Source organism: Oncorhynchus kisutch, linkage group LG11 (genome assembly GCF_002021735.2).
Source record: "Oncorhynchus kisutch isolate 150728-3 linkage group LG11, Okis_V2, whole genome shotgun sequence".
Taxonomy (NCBI): Eukaryota; Metazoa; Chordata; class Actinopteri; order Salmoniformes; family Salmonidae; genus Oncorhynchus; species Oncorhynchus kisutch.
Genome location: NC_034184.2, coordinates 32,202,715 through 32,221,314, shown reverse-complemented (window position 1 = coordinate 32,221,314; position 18,600 = coordinate 32,202,715). Strand labels below are relative to the sequence as shown.

Sequence of the window (18,600 nt, the reverse complement as noted above, 5' to 3'; positions counted from 1 at the left end):
AGTGTTTTGCAGCCTCTCCTCTGTGTTTGATATATACATATTGAATCAACAGGTTTACTGTAAATGTGCATTTTATTATTCAATGGCTTGTTTACGCTGACAGCACTTCAGATTTAGTTTCCTGAATGGCAAGAAAAGGCAGAATAGACACTATATGATGGACTACAGTGTGTTATTTGGACACAGGTGCTCTGTGAATGTTTGTGAATATGTATCCTCTAAGCAGGCAGTAACTATCATAAGAACCATACAAACAAAATAATGTAAAATGGGTCAAAAGTGTCATGTACTCGTAGGAACTCTAGGGTGGATTCATAGTTCTTAAATGGGACTACACAGTACACATGCGGACAACCTTTATGTTTTTGCTAAGGCTAATTAGCTCAGAGACACAACTTGACCATGAAATAGAATAAACTAGAACTGCTGTTTTCAGTAGCCACCCTGCACAGACAGACAGATAGACAGACTCAGTAGCCGTCAACAGGAGACTGGCTGTGCCAGTGCACCAGTCACTACTCTGGCATGCTGAGGTATCTGACAACTAAGGGGTTGAGGGGAGGAGGAGAGTCTGACAAGGACAAGTACAGTACACAGTACATAGATGACGATGACAGAATGACAGCTACTGTTTGAAGAGAATAAACACGCCACAGGCAATCAATCACAACGACTTCATGCAACTAAGGTTTTAACAAGTGTGAAAGTTTTACAAACTAGGCTTGATCTCCGCGACGGGGGGCGCCCGAGGCCCCGCAACCTGACTGCCCTCCTTCCCACCAGTCCGCCTACTCCTCCTGCTCCTCTCACTGCCGGAGGCCCTGTCGACCTTTGCCCTTACGGACAAGGCCCCGGCCTCAGCTCTCGAGCCTCTACCAGACCTCGACGAGCGGGAGGGCTGAGAGGGGTCCGACAGAGAGGTGCTCCTGGAGGTGCTGTCTTCCTCGGACTGTTCTCCCTGTGTCTTTTTCTCTTCGTCTGATAGGCGGTTGGCCAGCTTTAGCGTCTCCCCGCTAATGCCCTTAAAGTACTCGATGGTGCGTTTACAAACCTCGCTGGCGTTCTCCCTACTCGTCTCACCTGACGAGCTAACCTGAGACCTGTCTTTGATGGGCAACCTGGAGGGAAACTGTATAGCTACTCTTTCCCTGCTAGACTGAGTTGTTACCTGCACTGATATTGGGGAGCTGGGTGTGCTGCTCTTTTTAATATCTTTGATTGGGATTCTAGACCTGGGCTCTACTTTGGCAATGACAGGCTCTGCTCTTCTCCTCACCTCAGCCTTGACAACCTGTTTGGGTTTTTGCTTCCCTATTGCTGTGCCTTGTGTATGGAACGACCACCCTGGCGCTTTGACAGGCAGCCTAGACTTTTGCTGCTTCGCCTCAGCTTCCTTGATGGCTTCACTTTGTCTTTGTTCAGCCTGAACACTGTTTTCTTCTACTTCTAGAGAGTCTCTACAGAACAAAGCTTCAATCCTACTGGCTTTCTGAAGGGTGGGTTCAGAAGACGACTGCAAATTAAACACCACACTGCCACATTGTATATAGTTAGCCTGGACGCTAGAGGACTCAAGGTTATTGTTGTTATTGCAGTTCTCTGCAGGGTAATCTCTTCTTTCTGACAGCTTTGGGTCTCTGTATCCGCTAAACTGACTCCCCAGTGACTGGTTTTCCAAGCTAATGTATTCTGGCATCTGACTTTCTGACATCTCTGCCTTATAATCTGTGTGATCCCCCGAGTCTTTTTTCACTGTAATGGCTATTCCCATCTTAATGGGGGTGCGTAATTTGGGGTCAACTTTAGAGGCCGTAATCGTGAATGAGGACGTGGTCTCGGCTACTGTGTCACCAGAAGGCGCATCGGTACAGCCAGTGTCAGTGCCAGTCTGTGCAGGGCTGCACTTTGCTGATGTGCTGCTGTCTGTGGCAGTCTCTAACTTCACCCCTTCACCCCTCTCCCCTGTTTTTGACTGAGAGGTAACTACCCCCGGACTCTTGCCCCCTCTCCCCTTGTCCCCTGATTTCCCATCAGAGGAATGCTCACCAATCTGGAAAAATTGAAGCCTCTCTTCAACAAAGTCCCGCTTGCTCATGTCAATTGCACCACTGCGCGTCATCTCAAACATCTTCCCCTCATGGAAGGGGAAAGGGTTAGGCTCGCTAGTCGGTGTGCTTTCATCAGTCGGGGTTCTAGCAGGGGTAGTGTCTGGAGTGGTGGCTTGCGATTTGTCCTCCACAGACAAACCAAAAGGCTTGAGATCTTCTTCTCTCGCTTTGGCATCAAAAACTCCTTCTCCTTCTCCCCCTTTGCTTGACCAGGGGTCAAAGTCTAAGCCTTTCGTGGCGACTGTTTTGAAGGTAGAGTTTAACTCCTCTTCGAGTTGACAACGAAAATAGTTATCTGCAAAGTCTTGTCTATCGCCCTGTCTATCTGGATGTCTTCCCTCAAGAGTGTAGTCTTTTTCTTCTCCTGTGTTTTCGTCTGAGTTTGCTTTCCCATTATCCCCTCCATCCTCACTTGGTGTTTTCTCCTCCTCTATGACTTCAAGCTTTGATTGACTAAAGGAACGATCACATGTCTTGCCGTCATTGGACAGGCTTGATGTTTTAGGGTCTTGTTCACTCAATCCATCATCCTCATCTTGAAGGTCATAGCCATCGAGAGAGTCTATTTCAGTGGCATCTGTGTCATGAGAGAACTCAGCAGTTGTGGCTATGGAGCAGTCTGTGATTGACTGGTCGTTGCCATTTTTCTCTAAGTCTACATCCTCTTCTTTTTCAACGACATTCGTGCCTGACTCCTTGTTGTTTCCGTTCCTCTCAGGCTTTTGGGGTTTTAGACGCTTCTCTCCTTCCTCCTTCTCCTTCATCTTGAAGGTGTACTTTTTGTTGGGAATGGGATGGAAGACAGACTCATCGTCGCTAGAGTCGCTGTCGTCTGCTCCAGGTGGAACCGGAGAGGGAGGTTGAACCCTGATGATGGGCTCTGCAAGGAGGTGCCGATCATGCTCCTCTTGGAGGTTCACCTCCATCATCTCTGTCTCAGCCTCTGAGGAGGCACAAGATCCCCTCTTATCAGGGTCAGAATGCTCTGCCTCTAAAGGCGGAGGGGGGGGAAACTCAATGTAAGCGACTCTTTTCTCTTTGTGTCGTTTCAGTGTTTCCTGATTTCGGTTGGAGGGTTCTGATGAGGCAGGCTTGGTTTTCTTTGGCAGAGACTCCTTGTAGACGAAGGTCTTTCCTTCATCTTCTTCAGACTCCTCTGCTATTGGAATGGGCATTCCGGGCATGTATCCAATCACGGAATCTGGCGTTCTGGAGGCAAGGCTCACCTCCTCAGAACTTGGTGTCTCAGGAGTAACAGGACTTTTGCCAGAGCTGTCCATGAAAGTAACTTGCTCTAGAGTGTCATCCTCTGGGCTGCCTTGAGGAGATGGGGTCTGTTTTTGTTTAATGGTGTAACGCGCTCCCCGTGTCTCATGCACTGTTCGGCTCTCGTGACTCACTATCTTTTTGTATGTTCCCAGCTGCTCAGCTGTTTCTTTTTCGTATTTCTTGCCCACTTGGATGCTAACATAAACTGGCAAAGGTTTGATGTCTTTGAAACCCTCAGTAACAATGTTTTCCAAGTACCCTACTTGATCGCTATCTATACCATTACACACTACAGTTGACTGGCTACTATCAAAAGAATCAGATGATTTTCTGGATTCAGAGCCGCTGTGTAACCTATTTCTAGCTAAAGTAGGTATTTGTAACCCTGGCCTTTCACACAGTTTAACAGAGGTATCAAATTTTAATGAAGTGGATTGATGATTTTCTGAGAAACTAGATGGCATCCTAACAGGAATTTGCGATTCCGAGTTTTTTTTTAGACCACCGGTACTATTTGGGTTTTCTCGGACCACAAGCTCTGTGTAAATTATTTTCTTGGTTGTCTCTTCTTTTCTGGCTATTCCATCTCTAAAACCCTGCTGTTCTCTTTGTGAATTGTGGTCTTTGTGAATTAAGACTTGGGGTTGATAGTTCCCATTTCCATGACATTCCCAAGTTTTGAAGGACTTTTTTTCTTCCTGTTCATTTCCGTTTGTGCCGTGCTTAGGAGATGAGTAAATATACCTATTAGCACTGGGGCTTGGTCCACTAGATCCTCTTACCTCACTTTCTAGAACCTTCCTTGTACATCCTGGACTGTCTGGTGATTTGGGGATATTTGAGCCTGCAAAAACCTGATACACAGGCAGCTTACTTTCCAGGAGTTTTCTTACTGGGGGATTTGACGTGTGTCCCCATTGTGGACCCGTGTCTTGCTTTTGAGCCTCTTGTTCAAAATGTAGCCTAACAGCGCTGACTTTGGAGGATGACATTTGAAAAGGTTTGGAGGCATCACCCACATTGCCCTGTGAGATGCCATCCCCTGGTTTTCTATTGTCATCCTTATATTGTAGCAGCACTCTCCTCTCTGGGCTGCTTGGTAAACTAGCACATTTTCTATCATTGGAGCCAAACCTGTCTCTGAAACGGTCTCTACATTCTTCACCACTGCCCCCATTCCTGTATGCTGATCTTTCAGGACTGCTGTGCGTAGAGCTAGGCCCTGATCGTGTTTCCCTAAAGTCGGACCTACGGGACTTCTTCTCAGGGGAAGAAAGCTCATCGTTCAGTTTCTCTGTCTTATCACGAAAAAACTGAGAGACTTCGCTAAGCTTTTCCTCTGCTTCCTTAACAGTTCTGTCTACTCTGTCTTCATATATCAGCTTTTCTCTATTCTTGCCCTGTCTGTCATCAGTGACACGCATCCAAACAGAGTGCTTTGGGCTACCAGGTTCTGAGGAATACTGCAACAGTGTTAGTTTGTCAAAGTTATCGTCTACAGTGGCAATTTGACCTGCTTTGTCTGTGTTTGATGACTTCAAAATATATTCTTGCCTTGATCCACTAGACCTTCCCTGACTATAACAACTCCTATCTGGGGATTGAAAACGAGACCTGTCCCTTAAATACTCCTCAGTGTCAGAGTGAGACGAGTCTGGTTTCTCAGAGAGAAGCATTTTGTCGGCAAAGTTGTAAGACTCTCCTCTGAGTTCTGATGATTCATCATCATTATATTCCACAGAGTGTTGGCTGAGTAACTTCAGGGTTTTGTACGAGTCGTCTGCCATGAGCTGTTCAGAGCTTGGATGACTATCATCTTCCTGTGTCATGGGCGTGTTTACTCTGGAAGACTCTAGGTAACAGGGGAGCGATTCTTCAGGCTCCTCCTCTCCCTGTCGTGACATTCCACTGTTCCCTTGGTAGAAGTACATCTCCTTCTCTGGGCGATTTTTTGTCTCCCGGATGATGACCTCAGTTGGTTCAGTTTTGTTGCCCTTTTCAATGTGAACCTCAATTATTCTTTCAACTTTGGGCTTTGAGCTGATATCTTCAAGAACTCTCTGTGATGTGTCATCGTTACCGGCCTTGTGTTCAAACAGTCCAGCAAGTTCTCTGGAGGGATCCCTTCCGGACTGGAAAGCTTTCATGATATCATGCACTGACATTGATTCTTCAATCCTCTCTGATGTATTCTCTTTACTCTGGGGTTTGTGGTACACCATTCGGGTGGTAGTTGTGATGTGGGTCTCTTCCTTAACTCGCATGCCCTTGCCCATCGAGTCATCGTCCGGGCTGATTTTCATCTGAAATGATTTCGTTTGGTCCACATTGGATGCATTCAGCCCTTTGGGCTCAGCATCAATGTATCTAACCGCCCTTGTATCCTCCATCATTGGTTGCTTGTTATCTTCAGGAGACTCATAGCTCCTAATAACATGAACAACCTCAGTCCTTGTCTCCGTGATTACTGGTGGAATATCCTGGAAAAGCGTCTTGGGTCCCATGCCTTCTGCACTCTGTGGGGCAGATGGCGTCCTTTCACTCCTTGTCTCAAAGCCACTGTCTGAGAGGGGACTCTTGTCCTGGTCATGTGAGATGTCATCTGGAGATTCTAACATGGCATCAGGCCCAAATAGCACATCTGCTAGTTTACAGAGCTCCTTTTCTGAGGCAGAGGACCGCATGTTTGCGGGTGGCATTTTCAGCTTGTGCTCAGGTTTAAGCATACGTTTCTGTTTCTCCTCTCCTTCTCTTCTAACCTCATCAGATCTATGCTTTACATCTGCAATTTTTGAGATAGAGCTACTGCCAATGTCATTTGTCAAGTAGTCTACTACCTTCAATAGATTGAAATCTCTGTCTGGTATAGTCTTAGTTTTGATTTGAGGGACCACTGTCTCATATCTTGGTGGATAACTCCAGTTGCTTTGCTGGGGATCCACTGGCACTTGTTTAGAGAACTGTACCTCGTCTGTTGTATTTGTTTTAAAAGCTGTCTTGTTATTCTTGACCGTATCCTTGGTTAGTATCTCACTAACTTTGACCAGGTCCTGTTTCACTTTCTCTACAATTCTGTAAGGCTCCTCGTCCTCCATTCTAGCCTCTTTGGGGAAGTCAGACTGGAAACCTTTGGAGGCTGAACTTGGTTCTGTTTGCAAGATGTTAGACATCCGTATCAAGTCCTCTTTCATTTCTGCCACGTCCTTCAGTATCTCTTGGCTGGAGGACAGCGGGGATGAGGTGGTGGATTTTAGGGCAGCCGGGGACATGAATAAGGGGGATTTGACAGGTGACAGAGTTCTGGCAAAGGAAGACTGGGCTTGAGAGTTTGTCTCAGCAGGCATAGTTTTTCGAGGGGACAAGAGGGCAGCAGCTGACTTTGACACCTCAGGGAGCTTTTTAAATTGGGGTTCTGGCAAAACATTTATAATTGAATACACTGGGACAGTCATAGGGCTTGGTGGGTTTAGTGGGGACCGTAAAGAGGCATATAGGGAACTAGAGGCTGAGGATCTTATGGACTGGTAAGAGGATGACGCTGAGGAGGACATGGACTTGAGAGTGCCATATCCAGAGGCAGAGCAGGAATTGAACGTTTTTTCAACCTCGTCAAAGGCTGCATTTACACTTGTTGTTGCTGCATTGGTGGTTGCCTGTATCCTCCCCTGTAAGCTGCTGGAGAGTAGGGACGTGGGGGAGGAGGAGCGGTACTTTGTAGGGGATACTGTTCCATTGATCAGAGCTGCAGCACTAGGAGGAGTGTTGGATTTAATTGGTGATGAGAGGGAGGAAAAGAGACTCCTTGAGGGGCTTGAGGGGTCTGCACTGGACCGGACAGAGGAGAGGCCAGGAACAGTTTTTATAGGAGAGGACGATGTTGTTGTGCCAGTGCCCACAATGACACCCTTGAATGGAAGAGTTGAACTGTACATGTTCAGTGAGGATTTAGGGGAAGCAGGTGGCGTCATGGTGATTGATGACCTTTCTAGCAGACACCCTCCACCAGTGGTGATAGGAGAGGTTCTAGTAGACAATGCTGCCAGTCCCTTGATGGAAACATGGTCTGGAATGCTTCTGACTGGCGATGACTGGAGACTGGGGGTAACCTGAACTGGGTACTGGGCCTGCTGAACTACAGTCTTTATTGGGGAGGAAATGGTCCTGTACGACCTGATGGGGGAAGCTATGTCGCTGACTGACTTGATGGAATGGGCCGGTGAGCCGCCTATGTTGGACTTGATGGGGGACGCTGAGGTGATGGACCACACAGACTTCAGTGGAGAGGCAGTGGGCGTGTTGGACGATGAACTGGAGTGGGAACCGAATCCAGACTTGGCTTGGCCAGGGACGGAGACAGGAACAGCCGACCACGCCTGATAAGATCTCGTTGAAAAGACAGGTTTGTGAGTGTAGCCAGTAGGCTGTGTTCTCGGCGAGCTCCGATCAGTTGTTTCTTGAATAACCAAACCAAAGATTTAACATAAATTCAACGGAAAATAATTGAAATAATAAAAACAGAGAAACCAGAGAGAGAAAGTTGAAGTCAGTAAGGCCAATATTAATCAAAGCAGTAAGATGAATATAATTTATGAAACGTCAATTACTATCTAAACAAAGATGTGGTGAAAAGTGATTGTTTAAGGTCAATGATCTGTCACAAAATAGAACAGATGCAAGATAACACACAATGAAGCATACGTGGCAACAAAATGCTTGACATAACAGTGAAGAAGAAACCATTTCAAACATACCAAGACAACAACACAACCATTCTATTGACCATTGATGTGCTTTGTCTGTTTGCCGTTTTGCTGCAGTGCCTTTTATATGTTTGGTGCACACCATGGTCATATGTTTCCAATGCCAAAAATGACCCCACAATCCTTTTAGTATATTATTAGTGCAATAATTGTCTCAAGGGTTCACAAGAAATGAATGCCCTGAACAATCACTAAGCCAATAAAAGTGAGGTGTTCTTCAAAAGAATGAAAACGCTACAAGATAATAATTGTATTTGACATTTGGATGTTGCAATGCCAGTAGTTTTCACACAAATGTTATGAGACAAAAACAAGGAAAATATATTTCACAAAATGGAGAGGGTCTGCAAAGTATACTAAACAAAAATATAAATGCAACATGAAACAATTTCAAAGATTTTACTGAGTTACAGTTTACATAAGAAAATCAGTCAATTGAAATAAATTAATTAGGCCCTAATCTATGGATTTCACATGACGGGGCAGGGTTTCGTTCATGGGTGGGCCTTGGAGAGCATAGGCCCACAGACTTGGCAGCCAGACCCATCCACTAGGGAGCCAGGCCCAGCAAATCAGAATTCATTTTTCACCACAAAAGGGCTTCATTACAGACAAAAATACTCCTCAGTATAACCCCCCACCGCCCCTCAGACGATCACACTATTTGAGAAGCCAGATGTGGAGGTCCTGGGCTGGCGTGGTTACACGTGGTCTGCGGTTGTGAGGCCGGATGGACGCACTGCCAAATTCTCTAAAACGACGTTGGAGGCAGCTTATAGTAAAGAAAATAACATTAAATTCTCTTGCAACAGCTCTGGTGGACATTCCTGCAGTCAGCATGCCAATTACACGCTCCCTCAAAACTTAAGACATCTGTAGCATTGTGTTGTGTGACAAAACTGCACATTTTAAAGTGGCCTTTTATAGTTCCCAGCACAAGGTGCACCTATGTAATGATCATGCCGTTTAATCAGCTTCTTGATATGCCACTCCTGTCAGGTGGATGGATTATCTTGGCAAAGGAGAAATGCTCACTAACAGGGATGTAAACAAACTTGTGCACAACATTTGAGAGAAATAAGCTTTTGTGCATATGGAACATTTCTGGGATTTTTTTTTTTCAGCTCATGAAACATGAGACCAACACTTTACATGTTGCATTTATATTTTTGTTCAGTGTATAAGACACCAAGCAAGGGTTGTCCGGGATGGATATGAATCATGACGCGTATGATGACAGTATGGAAAGTGCTCATAATTCTACACTATTGATAAATTAATATATGATAAAGGTCATATCGTACACTGCATATGAAGTTGAATAACGTTATTGATATTTTGTATGAACTGAGGATTTATGAAAGTAAAGATGTTAAACTCACTCGCTGCAGGGTCGGTCAGATAGCTGTAGCGCTTACGCAAAGCTAAGGAGGCAAAGGTATGACGTCGGTCTGGTTTTTCAGTCTGCAACAACAAAAACAACAAAATATCTTTTAACATAAAATAAAGATTGGATTTAAATGCCAAAAATGTATATTCCCTTTTTTGACATTACGGACAGAATTTCTCCCATTTTGTGATTTTGAAATCAAATCGAAATGATGCATTTTGCAGTGTGGGAGTCCATGTTGTTGAGGTAGTAGGCACTGCAAGTGATTGACTAAGAGATCCATGCCTTCCTCCGATTGGACAGATTGAGAGTGACCTTGGTGGCGCGATTTCAAGTGCATTATTCAATCTCATTTTGAAGAAACACATGCAATATGTGATTCTAAGATTTGGAGGAGTCCATTGAGATGTCAACAAGCTGACACTAAGAATGCTGCTGATCTTTCAAATAAATCATCTAAAGAGGAGGATGAATGTTCTTTTGAGATCATGAGACTTAATGTAAATGAAGGAAAACACTGAGATGTAGCTATAAACCATTCAACATTCTTGTCATCTTCTGCTGACTAGGCTATATTGAGTTTTCCTCATGCAACAAATAACTCATTGGTCTTGTAGGTGTTTCCAAAGCATGCACAGAAGATGGCTGAAACCACAATTAAGCTGGAGTACTATGCACTATGGAGCAGTTTATCTACTTCTATCTGCCACCCAAATGCACATCTATATCTTAAAATTGTGTGGAGGGATGGTGGTTTCTACTAGCCTACTGAACATATGGAAAGAACGATATGGAAAAGAAGCCAGGGTGGGAAACACAAATTGCTCCTCTTTGCTTGGGACGAGGACAATAATAATAAAACCAGTTGAATTGAACTGTCATTCATGCATTGCACAAAGTCACTTGACTTCTCACCAATGACAAAGACTACTATCTGCTGCAAAAGCCTCGTATACATCATTAATCAGATAACGATAATCACCACACATTCATATACATTATTGATGCTAGCGTTCACAATAATAAAGCAACGAAAAAACAACAAAGCAGTTCATGCGATGAGCAATCATGTATTTACCTCATCATCAGGATCAGACTCCATCATGTCCTGGTGGTTCCCAAGATGCATTGCAGACCAGGGGAAAGATGACACAATGGACAGCGGGTGGTTTATAATAGGTGTGGGTGGAAATAAACATCAGGAAATGAGAATGAAGCAGCTGAGAGCAGCAAACCATATTGGCATGGAAAAGGCCATGGAATTAACTAGTCCACAGGCCACCAAAGACCCAGAAAAGCAGCAAAAAGTACAGCAATGTAATTCAGAGTTTTTGAACACTGCACAGAGAAACAAAAAGAGAAACGCCACCATAACTTAGCCCTATTACTCTTCCACACTTTGAGAGAGTTAAATTAGTAATATAATGTGTATGACTGAATGTGTGTTTTGTGGGGGCATATAATTGGCATTGGCAAAAATACAGATAAAAGACACAAGCAGCAGGCATTCTAACCAAGTGGAGGACAACCACTCTGGAATTGCTGCTGTTACTGTACTTTGTCCTTCCATTAATTTACATGAGGATGACATGATATGGCCCAGAGGAAACATCATTCACATATCCAGCCTACCTTCTTATGAGTTGGCAGTGTGATATTCAAATTACATACAGCAGTCTGTGGAAGACCTTTAGTGGTTTTTGGCTCTCTCAAGAATGAGAGTCGACCGCATGGTTCTTGGCCCATGTCTCTGACCTAAGGAGCAAAAAAAGCATATACAATTAAATATATATATATAAAATAAGAGTATAATGACATTCCTTTCTTGGTGCTCAAAAAAGGCATACGTGCCAAAAAAGGAAATGAGAATTAAGAGCTTACAACATGTCGGCAAGTTTGAAGGACGATCATCCTCTCGCATACCACTATAATAGAAAAGTGTGACCTTATTACATATAAGAGGGGGATGAAAATGTGACGCTACCTTCACATTGAAAGGAAGCCGGTTCTCTTTGAAAGAGAAGAAGTTGAAGATCAGCTGCTGCCCACTCTTGGTAAGAGGAGATAAGTTGCCATAGCAATCCACATGGATAGGCTTGCCCTCCAAGACCTGTGAAATCATTATCACCAAGAGCATGTCAATTCAGATAAACCATATATCTGTGCTTGTGTCTACCTGTGTCAGCATATTTTGTGTGTGTGCGCATGAGTGTGTGGGTGCAAATAAGACCCACCTCAATGTCCTTGCTCCTGGCCACCTCTTCAAAGTTCTCCTGTTGTTCCAGAGTCTTGTCCACCTTGTCGTCCGTCATGCAGAAGCAGCGGAGGCGTGACTCCACAGGATCGTTCATCTTGGCAAACACCACAAACTTGGCCAGGTATGGCACACAGATCAGCTCCCGGTATAGCTGAGAGGCCAGACTGACCGTCTCAGGAGTCTGGTGACAGTCTGTAAGCCAGAACCTGGAGGTAAGGAAAAACAGAGATGGTGAGTAAAGGTTAATACGTATGTTGAAGCCAACCACAGAGTCTTTTTGGAAGAGCTTGGTTGAGGGGGCCATGAACATTATAATACATACAAAAGCTTGATAACAATTGATCGAAATCAGGGCTCTCCAACCCTCTATAGGAGGGTAGCTCTCCAGGATTAGGGTTGGACTTACCAATGAGCGGGTGGCTACAGTTTCCATACAGAGGCCGCATTGTAGCTTACAACCCCCTAGAGCCGTTTTTCAACCATCTACACACACTACCATATAATGACAGTGAAAACATGTTTTAAGAGATTTTTGCAAATGTATTGAAAATGAAATAAAGAAAAACACTACATGACCAAAAGCATGTGGACACCTGTTCGTCGAACATCCCATTCCAAAATCATTGGCATTAATATGGAGTTGGTCCCCCGTTTGCTGCTAAAACAGCCTCCACTCTTCAGGGAAGGCTTTCCACTAGATGTTGGAGCATTGCTGCAGGGACTTGCTTCCATTCAGAAACAAAAGCATTAGTGAGATCGGCACTGATGTTGGGCGATTGGGCCTGGCTCGCAGTCGGTGTTCCAATTCATCCCAAAGGTGTTCGATGGGGTTGAGGTCAGGGCTCTGTGTAGAACTTGCAGGTGCAAGTTCTTACACAACAATCTCGACAAACCATTTGTGTATGGACCTTGCTTTGTGCACAGGGGCATTGTCATGCTGAAAAAGTAAAGTGCCTTCCCCAAACTGTTGCCACAAAGTTGGAAGCCTAGAATATTCTAGAATGTCACCGTATGCTGTAGCATTAAGATTTCCCTTCACTGGAACCAAGGGGCCTAGCCCGAAACATGAAAAACAGCCCCAGACCATTATTCCTCCTCCACCTAACTTTACAGTTGGCACTACGCAATTGGGCAGGGAGCATTTTCCTGGCATCTGCCAAACCCTGATTTGTCCGTCGGACTGCCAGATGTCTGCCAGAACGCGTTTCCACTGCTCCAGAGTCCAATGGCAGCGAGCTTTTAATCACTCCAGCTGACATTGCTTTCAGAGGCAGTTTGGAACTCGGTAGTGAGTGTTGCAACCGAGGACAGAAGATTTTTACGTTCTAAGCACCTCAGCACTCGGCCTACCACTTCACGGCTGAGCCGTTGTTGCTCCTAGACATTTCCACTCCACAATAACAGCACTTACTGTTGACCATGGCAGCTCTAGCAGGGCAGAAATTTGATGAACTGACTTGTTGGGAAGTTGGTGTCCTAAGACGGTGCCACGTTGAAAGTCACTGAGCTCTACTGTAAGGCCACTCTACTGTCAATGTTTATCTATGGAGATTGCATGGCTGTGTGCTCGATTTTACACACCTGTCAGCAACAGTTGTGGGTGAAATAGCCAAATCCACTCATTTGAAGGGGTGTCCACATACTTTCGTAAATATAGTGTATCTCATTTAAATAAGTAATCACACCCCACATGTTAGAATCACCTTTGGCAGTGATTATAGCTATGAGTCATTCTGGGTAAGTCTCTAAGTGCTTTGCACACATGGATTGTACTATATTAGCAAATTATTCAAGCCCTGTCAAGTTGGTTGTTGATCATTGCTAGAAAGCCATTTTCAAGTCATGCCATAGTTCTTCCAGACGATTTAAGTCAAAACTGTAACTAGGCAATGAGGAACATTCAATGACGTCTTGGTAAGAAAATCCAGTGTATAATTGGCCTTGTGTTTTAGGTTATAGTCCTGCTGAAAGGTGAATTTGTCTCCCAGTGTCTGTTGGAAAGCAGACTGAACCAGGTTTCCCTCTATGATTTTGCCTGTGCTTAGTTCTATTCTGTTTCTTTTTATCCTAGAAAACTCCCTAGTCCTTGCCGATAGCATACTCATAACATGATGGAGCCACTACCATGCGCAAAAATATGAAGAGTGGTACTCAGTGATGTGCTGTGTTGGATTTGTCCCAAACATAACGCTTTGTAATCAGGGCATAAAATGTATTTCTTTGCCACATTTTTTTCAGTTTTACCTTAGTGCCTTATTGCAAACAGGATGCATATTTTGGAATATTTTTTATTATGTACAGGCTCCCTTCTTTTCACACTGTCATCCAGGTTAGTATTGTGGAGTAACTATAATGTTGTTGATCCATCCTCAGTTTTCTCCAATCACAGCAATTAAAATGTTTTAAAATCACTATTGGCGTCCGTTGCTGGGCAGTTGCTAGAACTTGTCAAATTCTGCCTTGGTAACATAATGAAAGAAAAAAATATATAGCCTTCATTGCTATGCTGGTTGCTATGTTCTGAGGGAGCGGAGAGAGGGGCACATGCAGTCAAAAGACAGGGGAAAATGTGATGTTACATGTTATTTACGAGTTGTTTTATCTTTAAATCTCACCGATTATTAGTGGATAAAGTACAAAACATGGTGTTTACTTGCTTGAAAACCTTGATTTAGCTAACATGAGAATGCTGCAAGCATTCATGGATGCTGCAAACGATGGATGCAAACACTAGTGCGAATTAACACCACTTTTCCCAATATCTTTATTTAGCTAGCCAGCTAACTAGCTAAGCTTTGTTTTTTAAATTCTATTATTTGTGTTTGTAGATAATCAGTTGATTTAAATAGTTATCTTGTAGTAAGTAGCCTATGACAAGTGCTATATCAGCTGGAACAAAAGGTGAACTCTATTAGTCAATCTTCTGGTCATGAGTGATCAGATTATAACTGGGTACCATTAGAGACGCTGGTTTCAGACTATATCTATAAGTAGGGTTGCAACGGGTTGGAAACTTTCCGGGAAATCTCCGGAATTGTTCCGGAAATTTTCGATGGAAGTTAAGCCCGGTAATGTTGGTAATTCTGCTTAAATTCATCACAAAGGTTAGCTCCTAACAGTGAACCTTTATTGTGGGATACACATAAGGAAATTCTAGGTCTTGTGGCATTTTTTTGGTTAAACTATCCCCAAATCAATGGAATTCCAACCCTCTGCATGCACAGTGCATTCTTCCATCACATGTACAGCTGATTCTCAAGATCTTGCACACTAATGAGATGCTATTGAGCCCACACTACTACACTGTCTGAGCCAAGGACTACACACTTCCTGGTAAATTTAGCTAAACTAGTAAATAGTAACCTACAGCAAAGTGTGTTTAAATAATTTCTAACTTGTTAACAATTTCTGATAGTTAGTATTAGCTACCATGTGGGTTTTAGCTTGCTTGAGCCTGCTAACTGAGTGTTAATTCACCTGTTTTCATACATGTTTCATTTTAAAACATGTATCTTACAACAGAGTTGTTTAATCTAACTGCTTAACTATTTATCTGTACATGGAATTGTATGTTGTTGTTTTTTTACTCATTTTTTTCTAATCTATACAGGAAAATGCCACAGGCACTATCTTATGTGAGGAGACATTTCACTGAAGCTAATGTTGATGGAAAAGCTGTGTACATTTGCAAATACTGTGCCAAATCATGAGTGAAGAATGCAACAAAGATGCAGAATCATCTGGCCAAGTTCCCTCAGCGCTCACAACAAGCAACCTCTGACAAAAGTCCCTCTACTTCTATTCGAGGTGAAAATGACGAATCAGACACCTTATCGATAGCAACAGGTCATGGTCCTCCTGGAATCAGATGTTTTTTTGACTCAATGGAGGAACGTAGTCAGAGAAATGCTGATGAATGTCTTGCTCGAGCTGTGTGTTCAACTGGTTCACCCCTGATGCTCACAGGCAAGGTATATTGGAAGAGATTTCTGAATGTTCTTCGCCCAGGATACACCCCTCCAACCAGACATGCTTTATCTACCAATTTGCTTGATGCAGAGTTCAACAGAGGTCAAGTGAAGGTCAATCAAATCATAGAGAAAGCAGACTGTATTGCAATCATCTCTGGTGGGTGGTCAAATGTTCATGGGCAAGGAATAATTAACTACATCATCTCCACCCCTCAACCATTATTCTTCAAGAGCACAGACACAAGGGACAACCGATTGCAGATGAGCTGAAGGCAGTCATCAATGACCTTGGACCACAGAAGGTATTTGCACTGGTGACAGACAGTACTGCGAACATGAAGGCTGCTTGGTCTAAAGTGGAGGAGGCCTACCCTCAACATCAAACCAATTGGCTGTGCTGCTCATGCATTGAATCTGCTCCTCAAAGACATCATGGCACTGAAAACAATGGATACACTCTACAAGAGAGCCAAGGAAATGGTTAGGTATGTGAAGGGTCATCAACCGATCGCTACCTGCACCTACCCGCCTGTCCAACATCACTACTCTGGACGGCTCTGACTTAGAATACGTGGACAACTACAAATACTTAGGTGTCTGGTTAGACTGTAAACTCTCCTTCCAGACTCATATCAAACATCTCCAATCCAAAGTTAAATCTAGAATTGGCTTCCTATTTCGCAACAAAGCATCCTTCACTCATGCTGCCAAACATACCCTTGTAAAACTGACCATCCTACCAATCCTCGACTTTGGCGATGTCATTTACAAAATAGCCTCCAATACCCTACTCAACAAATTGGATGCAGTCTATCACAGTGCAATCCGTTTTATCACCAAAGCCCCATATACTACCCACCATTGCGACCTGTACGCTCTCGTTGGCTGGCCCTCGCTTCATACTCGTCGCCAAACCCACTGGCTCCATGTCATCTACAAGACCCTGCTAGGTAAAGTCCCCCCTTATCTCAGCTCGCTGGTCACCATAGCATCTCCCACCTGTAGCACACGCTCCAGCAGGTATATCTCTCTAGTCACCCCCAAAACCAATTCTTTCTTTGGCCGCCTCTCCTTCCAGTTCTCTGCTGCCAATGACTGGAACGAACTACAAAAATCTCTGAAACTGGAAACACTTATCTCCCTCACTAGCTTTAAGCACCAACTGTCAGAGCAGCTCACAGATTACTGCACCTGTACATAGCCCACCTATAATTTAGCCCAAACAACTACCTCTTTCCCAACTGTATTTAATTTTAATTAATTAATTTATTTTGCTCCTTTGCACCCCATTATTTTTTATTTCTACTTTGCACATTCTTCCATTGCAAAACTACCATTCCAGTATTTTACTTGCTATATTGTATTTACTTTGCCATCATGGCCTTTTTTGCCTTTACCTCCCTTCTCACCTCATTTGCTCACATTGTATATAGACTTGTTTATACTGCATTATTGACTGTATGTTTGTTTTTACTCCATGTGTAACTCTGTGTCGTTTTATCTGTCGAACTGCTTTGCTTTATCTTGGCCAGGTCGCAATTGTAAATGAGAACTTGTTCTCAACTTGCCTACCTGGTTAAATAAAGGTAAAATAAAATAAATAAATAAATAAAGTTATAGCAGCAATCTACCTCACCAAGCAAAGTATGAAGAATAAGAGCACCACATTGAAGCTGCCCATCAACACCCGTTGGGGTGGTGTTGTCATCATGTTTGACAGTCTCCTGGAGGGGAAGGAGTCGCTCCAAGAAATGGCCATATCACAGTCTGCCGATATGGACAGCCCCATCAAGAGGATCCTCCTATATGATGTATTTTGGGAGAGAGTGGTAAGCAGCCTGAAACTCCTGGAACCTATAGCAGTAGCCATTGCACGGATTGAGGGAGGCAACGCCATCCTGTCTGATGTTCAGACTTCGCTTGCAGATATAAGAGAAGAAATCTGTACTTCCCTGCCCACTTCCCTGTTGCTCCAAGCAGAGGGAACTGCAGTTCTGAAATACACCAAAAAATGTGAAGACTTTTGCCTGAAGCCCATACACACCGCTGCGTACATGTTGGACCCCAAGTATGCCTGCAAGAGCATCCTGTCTGGTGCAGAGATCAACAAGGCCTATGGTGTCATCACTACCATGTCTCGCCACCTTGGCCTGGATGAGGGCAAGGTTCTTGGCAGACTGGCAAAGTACACTACCAAGCAAGGTCTTTGGGATGGAGATGCAATATGGCAGTGGTGCCAACATATCACATCAGCCACCTGGTGGAAGGGACATTGTGGCTCTGAGGCTCTTTCCCCTGTTGCCTCCATCATCCTCCAAATCCCTCCAACATCAGCCACCTCAGAGCGCAACTGTTCCTTGTTTGGGAACACACACTCCAAAGCACGCAACAGGCTGACCAATACAAGGGTTGAAAAATTGGTGTCGATCTGGGCAAATTTGAGGCTTTTTGAGCCTGACAACGAGCCATCCTCAACAAGGTTGGAAAGTGACAGTGAAGATAAGGCCTCAGAGTCTGATGTTCAAGAGATGGACATTGAGGAGGTCCAGGGAGAAGACATGGAAGCCTGAGAGGAAGACAACCAAAGCTTTAGTTTCTAGACTATCATTTTACAGATGTATGTTGAAGAAGTTTTTGGGAAATGCGATGGATCATTGGGGATCATTCAATATTCCCATTCTTTTGTTGTTCAGTGAAATCATCCCATGTGAAGAGTCAACTCATTTAATTAAAGTTCAATTCGTAACATGTTTTTTTTATATATTGGAAGGATTTAATCATTTGCAATTATGATAAGGTAAAAGGTTTATGTTTCTGTCTCCATATGATATGATAACTATATCCA

General features: G+C 43.9%; 1 protein-coding gene across 22 annotated transcripts in view; it reads right to left on the bottom strand.

Annotated features, from left to right (window-relative positions):
* The window catches only part of LOC109898873 (ankyrin-3), a 160,071-nt gene that overhangs the window by 22,060 nt on the left and 119,411 nt on the right, over positions 1–18,600 (bottom strand). For 13 of the 22 annotated variants that reach the window (XM_031835644.1, XM_031835645.1, XM_031835642.1 and 10 more), the window contains 6 exons: positions 11,762–11,990; positions 11,512–11,637; positions 11,160–11,282; positions 10,606–10,635; positions 9,520–9,601; positions 718–7,830 (listed from right to left, as the gene is read on the bottom strand). In XM_031835644.1, coding sequence (XP_031691504.1) covers positions 718–7,830; positions 9,520–9,601; positions 10,606–10,635; positions 11,160–11,282; positions 11,512–11,637; positions 11,762–11,990 — 7,703 coding nt within the window. The remainder of the gene's footprint in view (positions 1–717; positions 7,831–9,519; positions 9,602–10,605; positions 10,636–11,159; positions 11,283–11,511; positions 11,638–11,761; positions 11,991–18,600) is intronic. The other 9 variants (XM_031835646.1, XM_031835647.1, XM_031835649.1 and 6 more) reach the window with 3 other exon arrangements.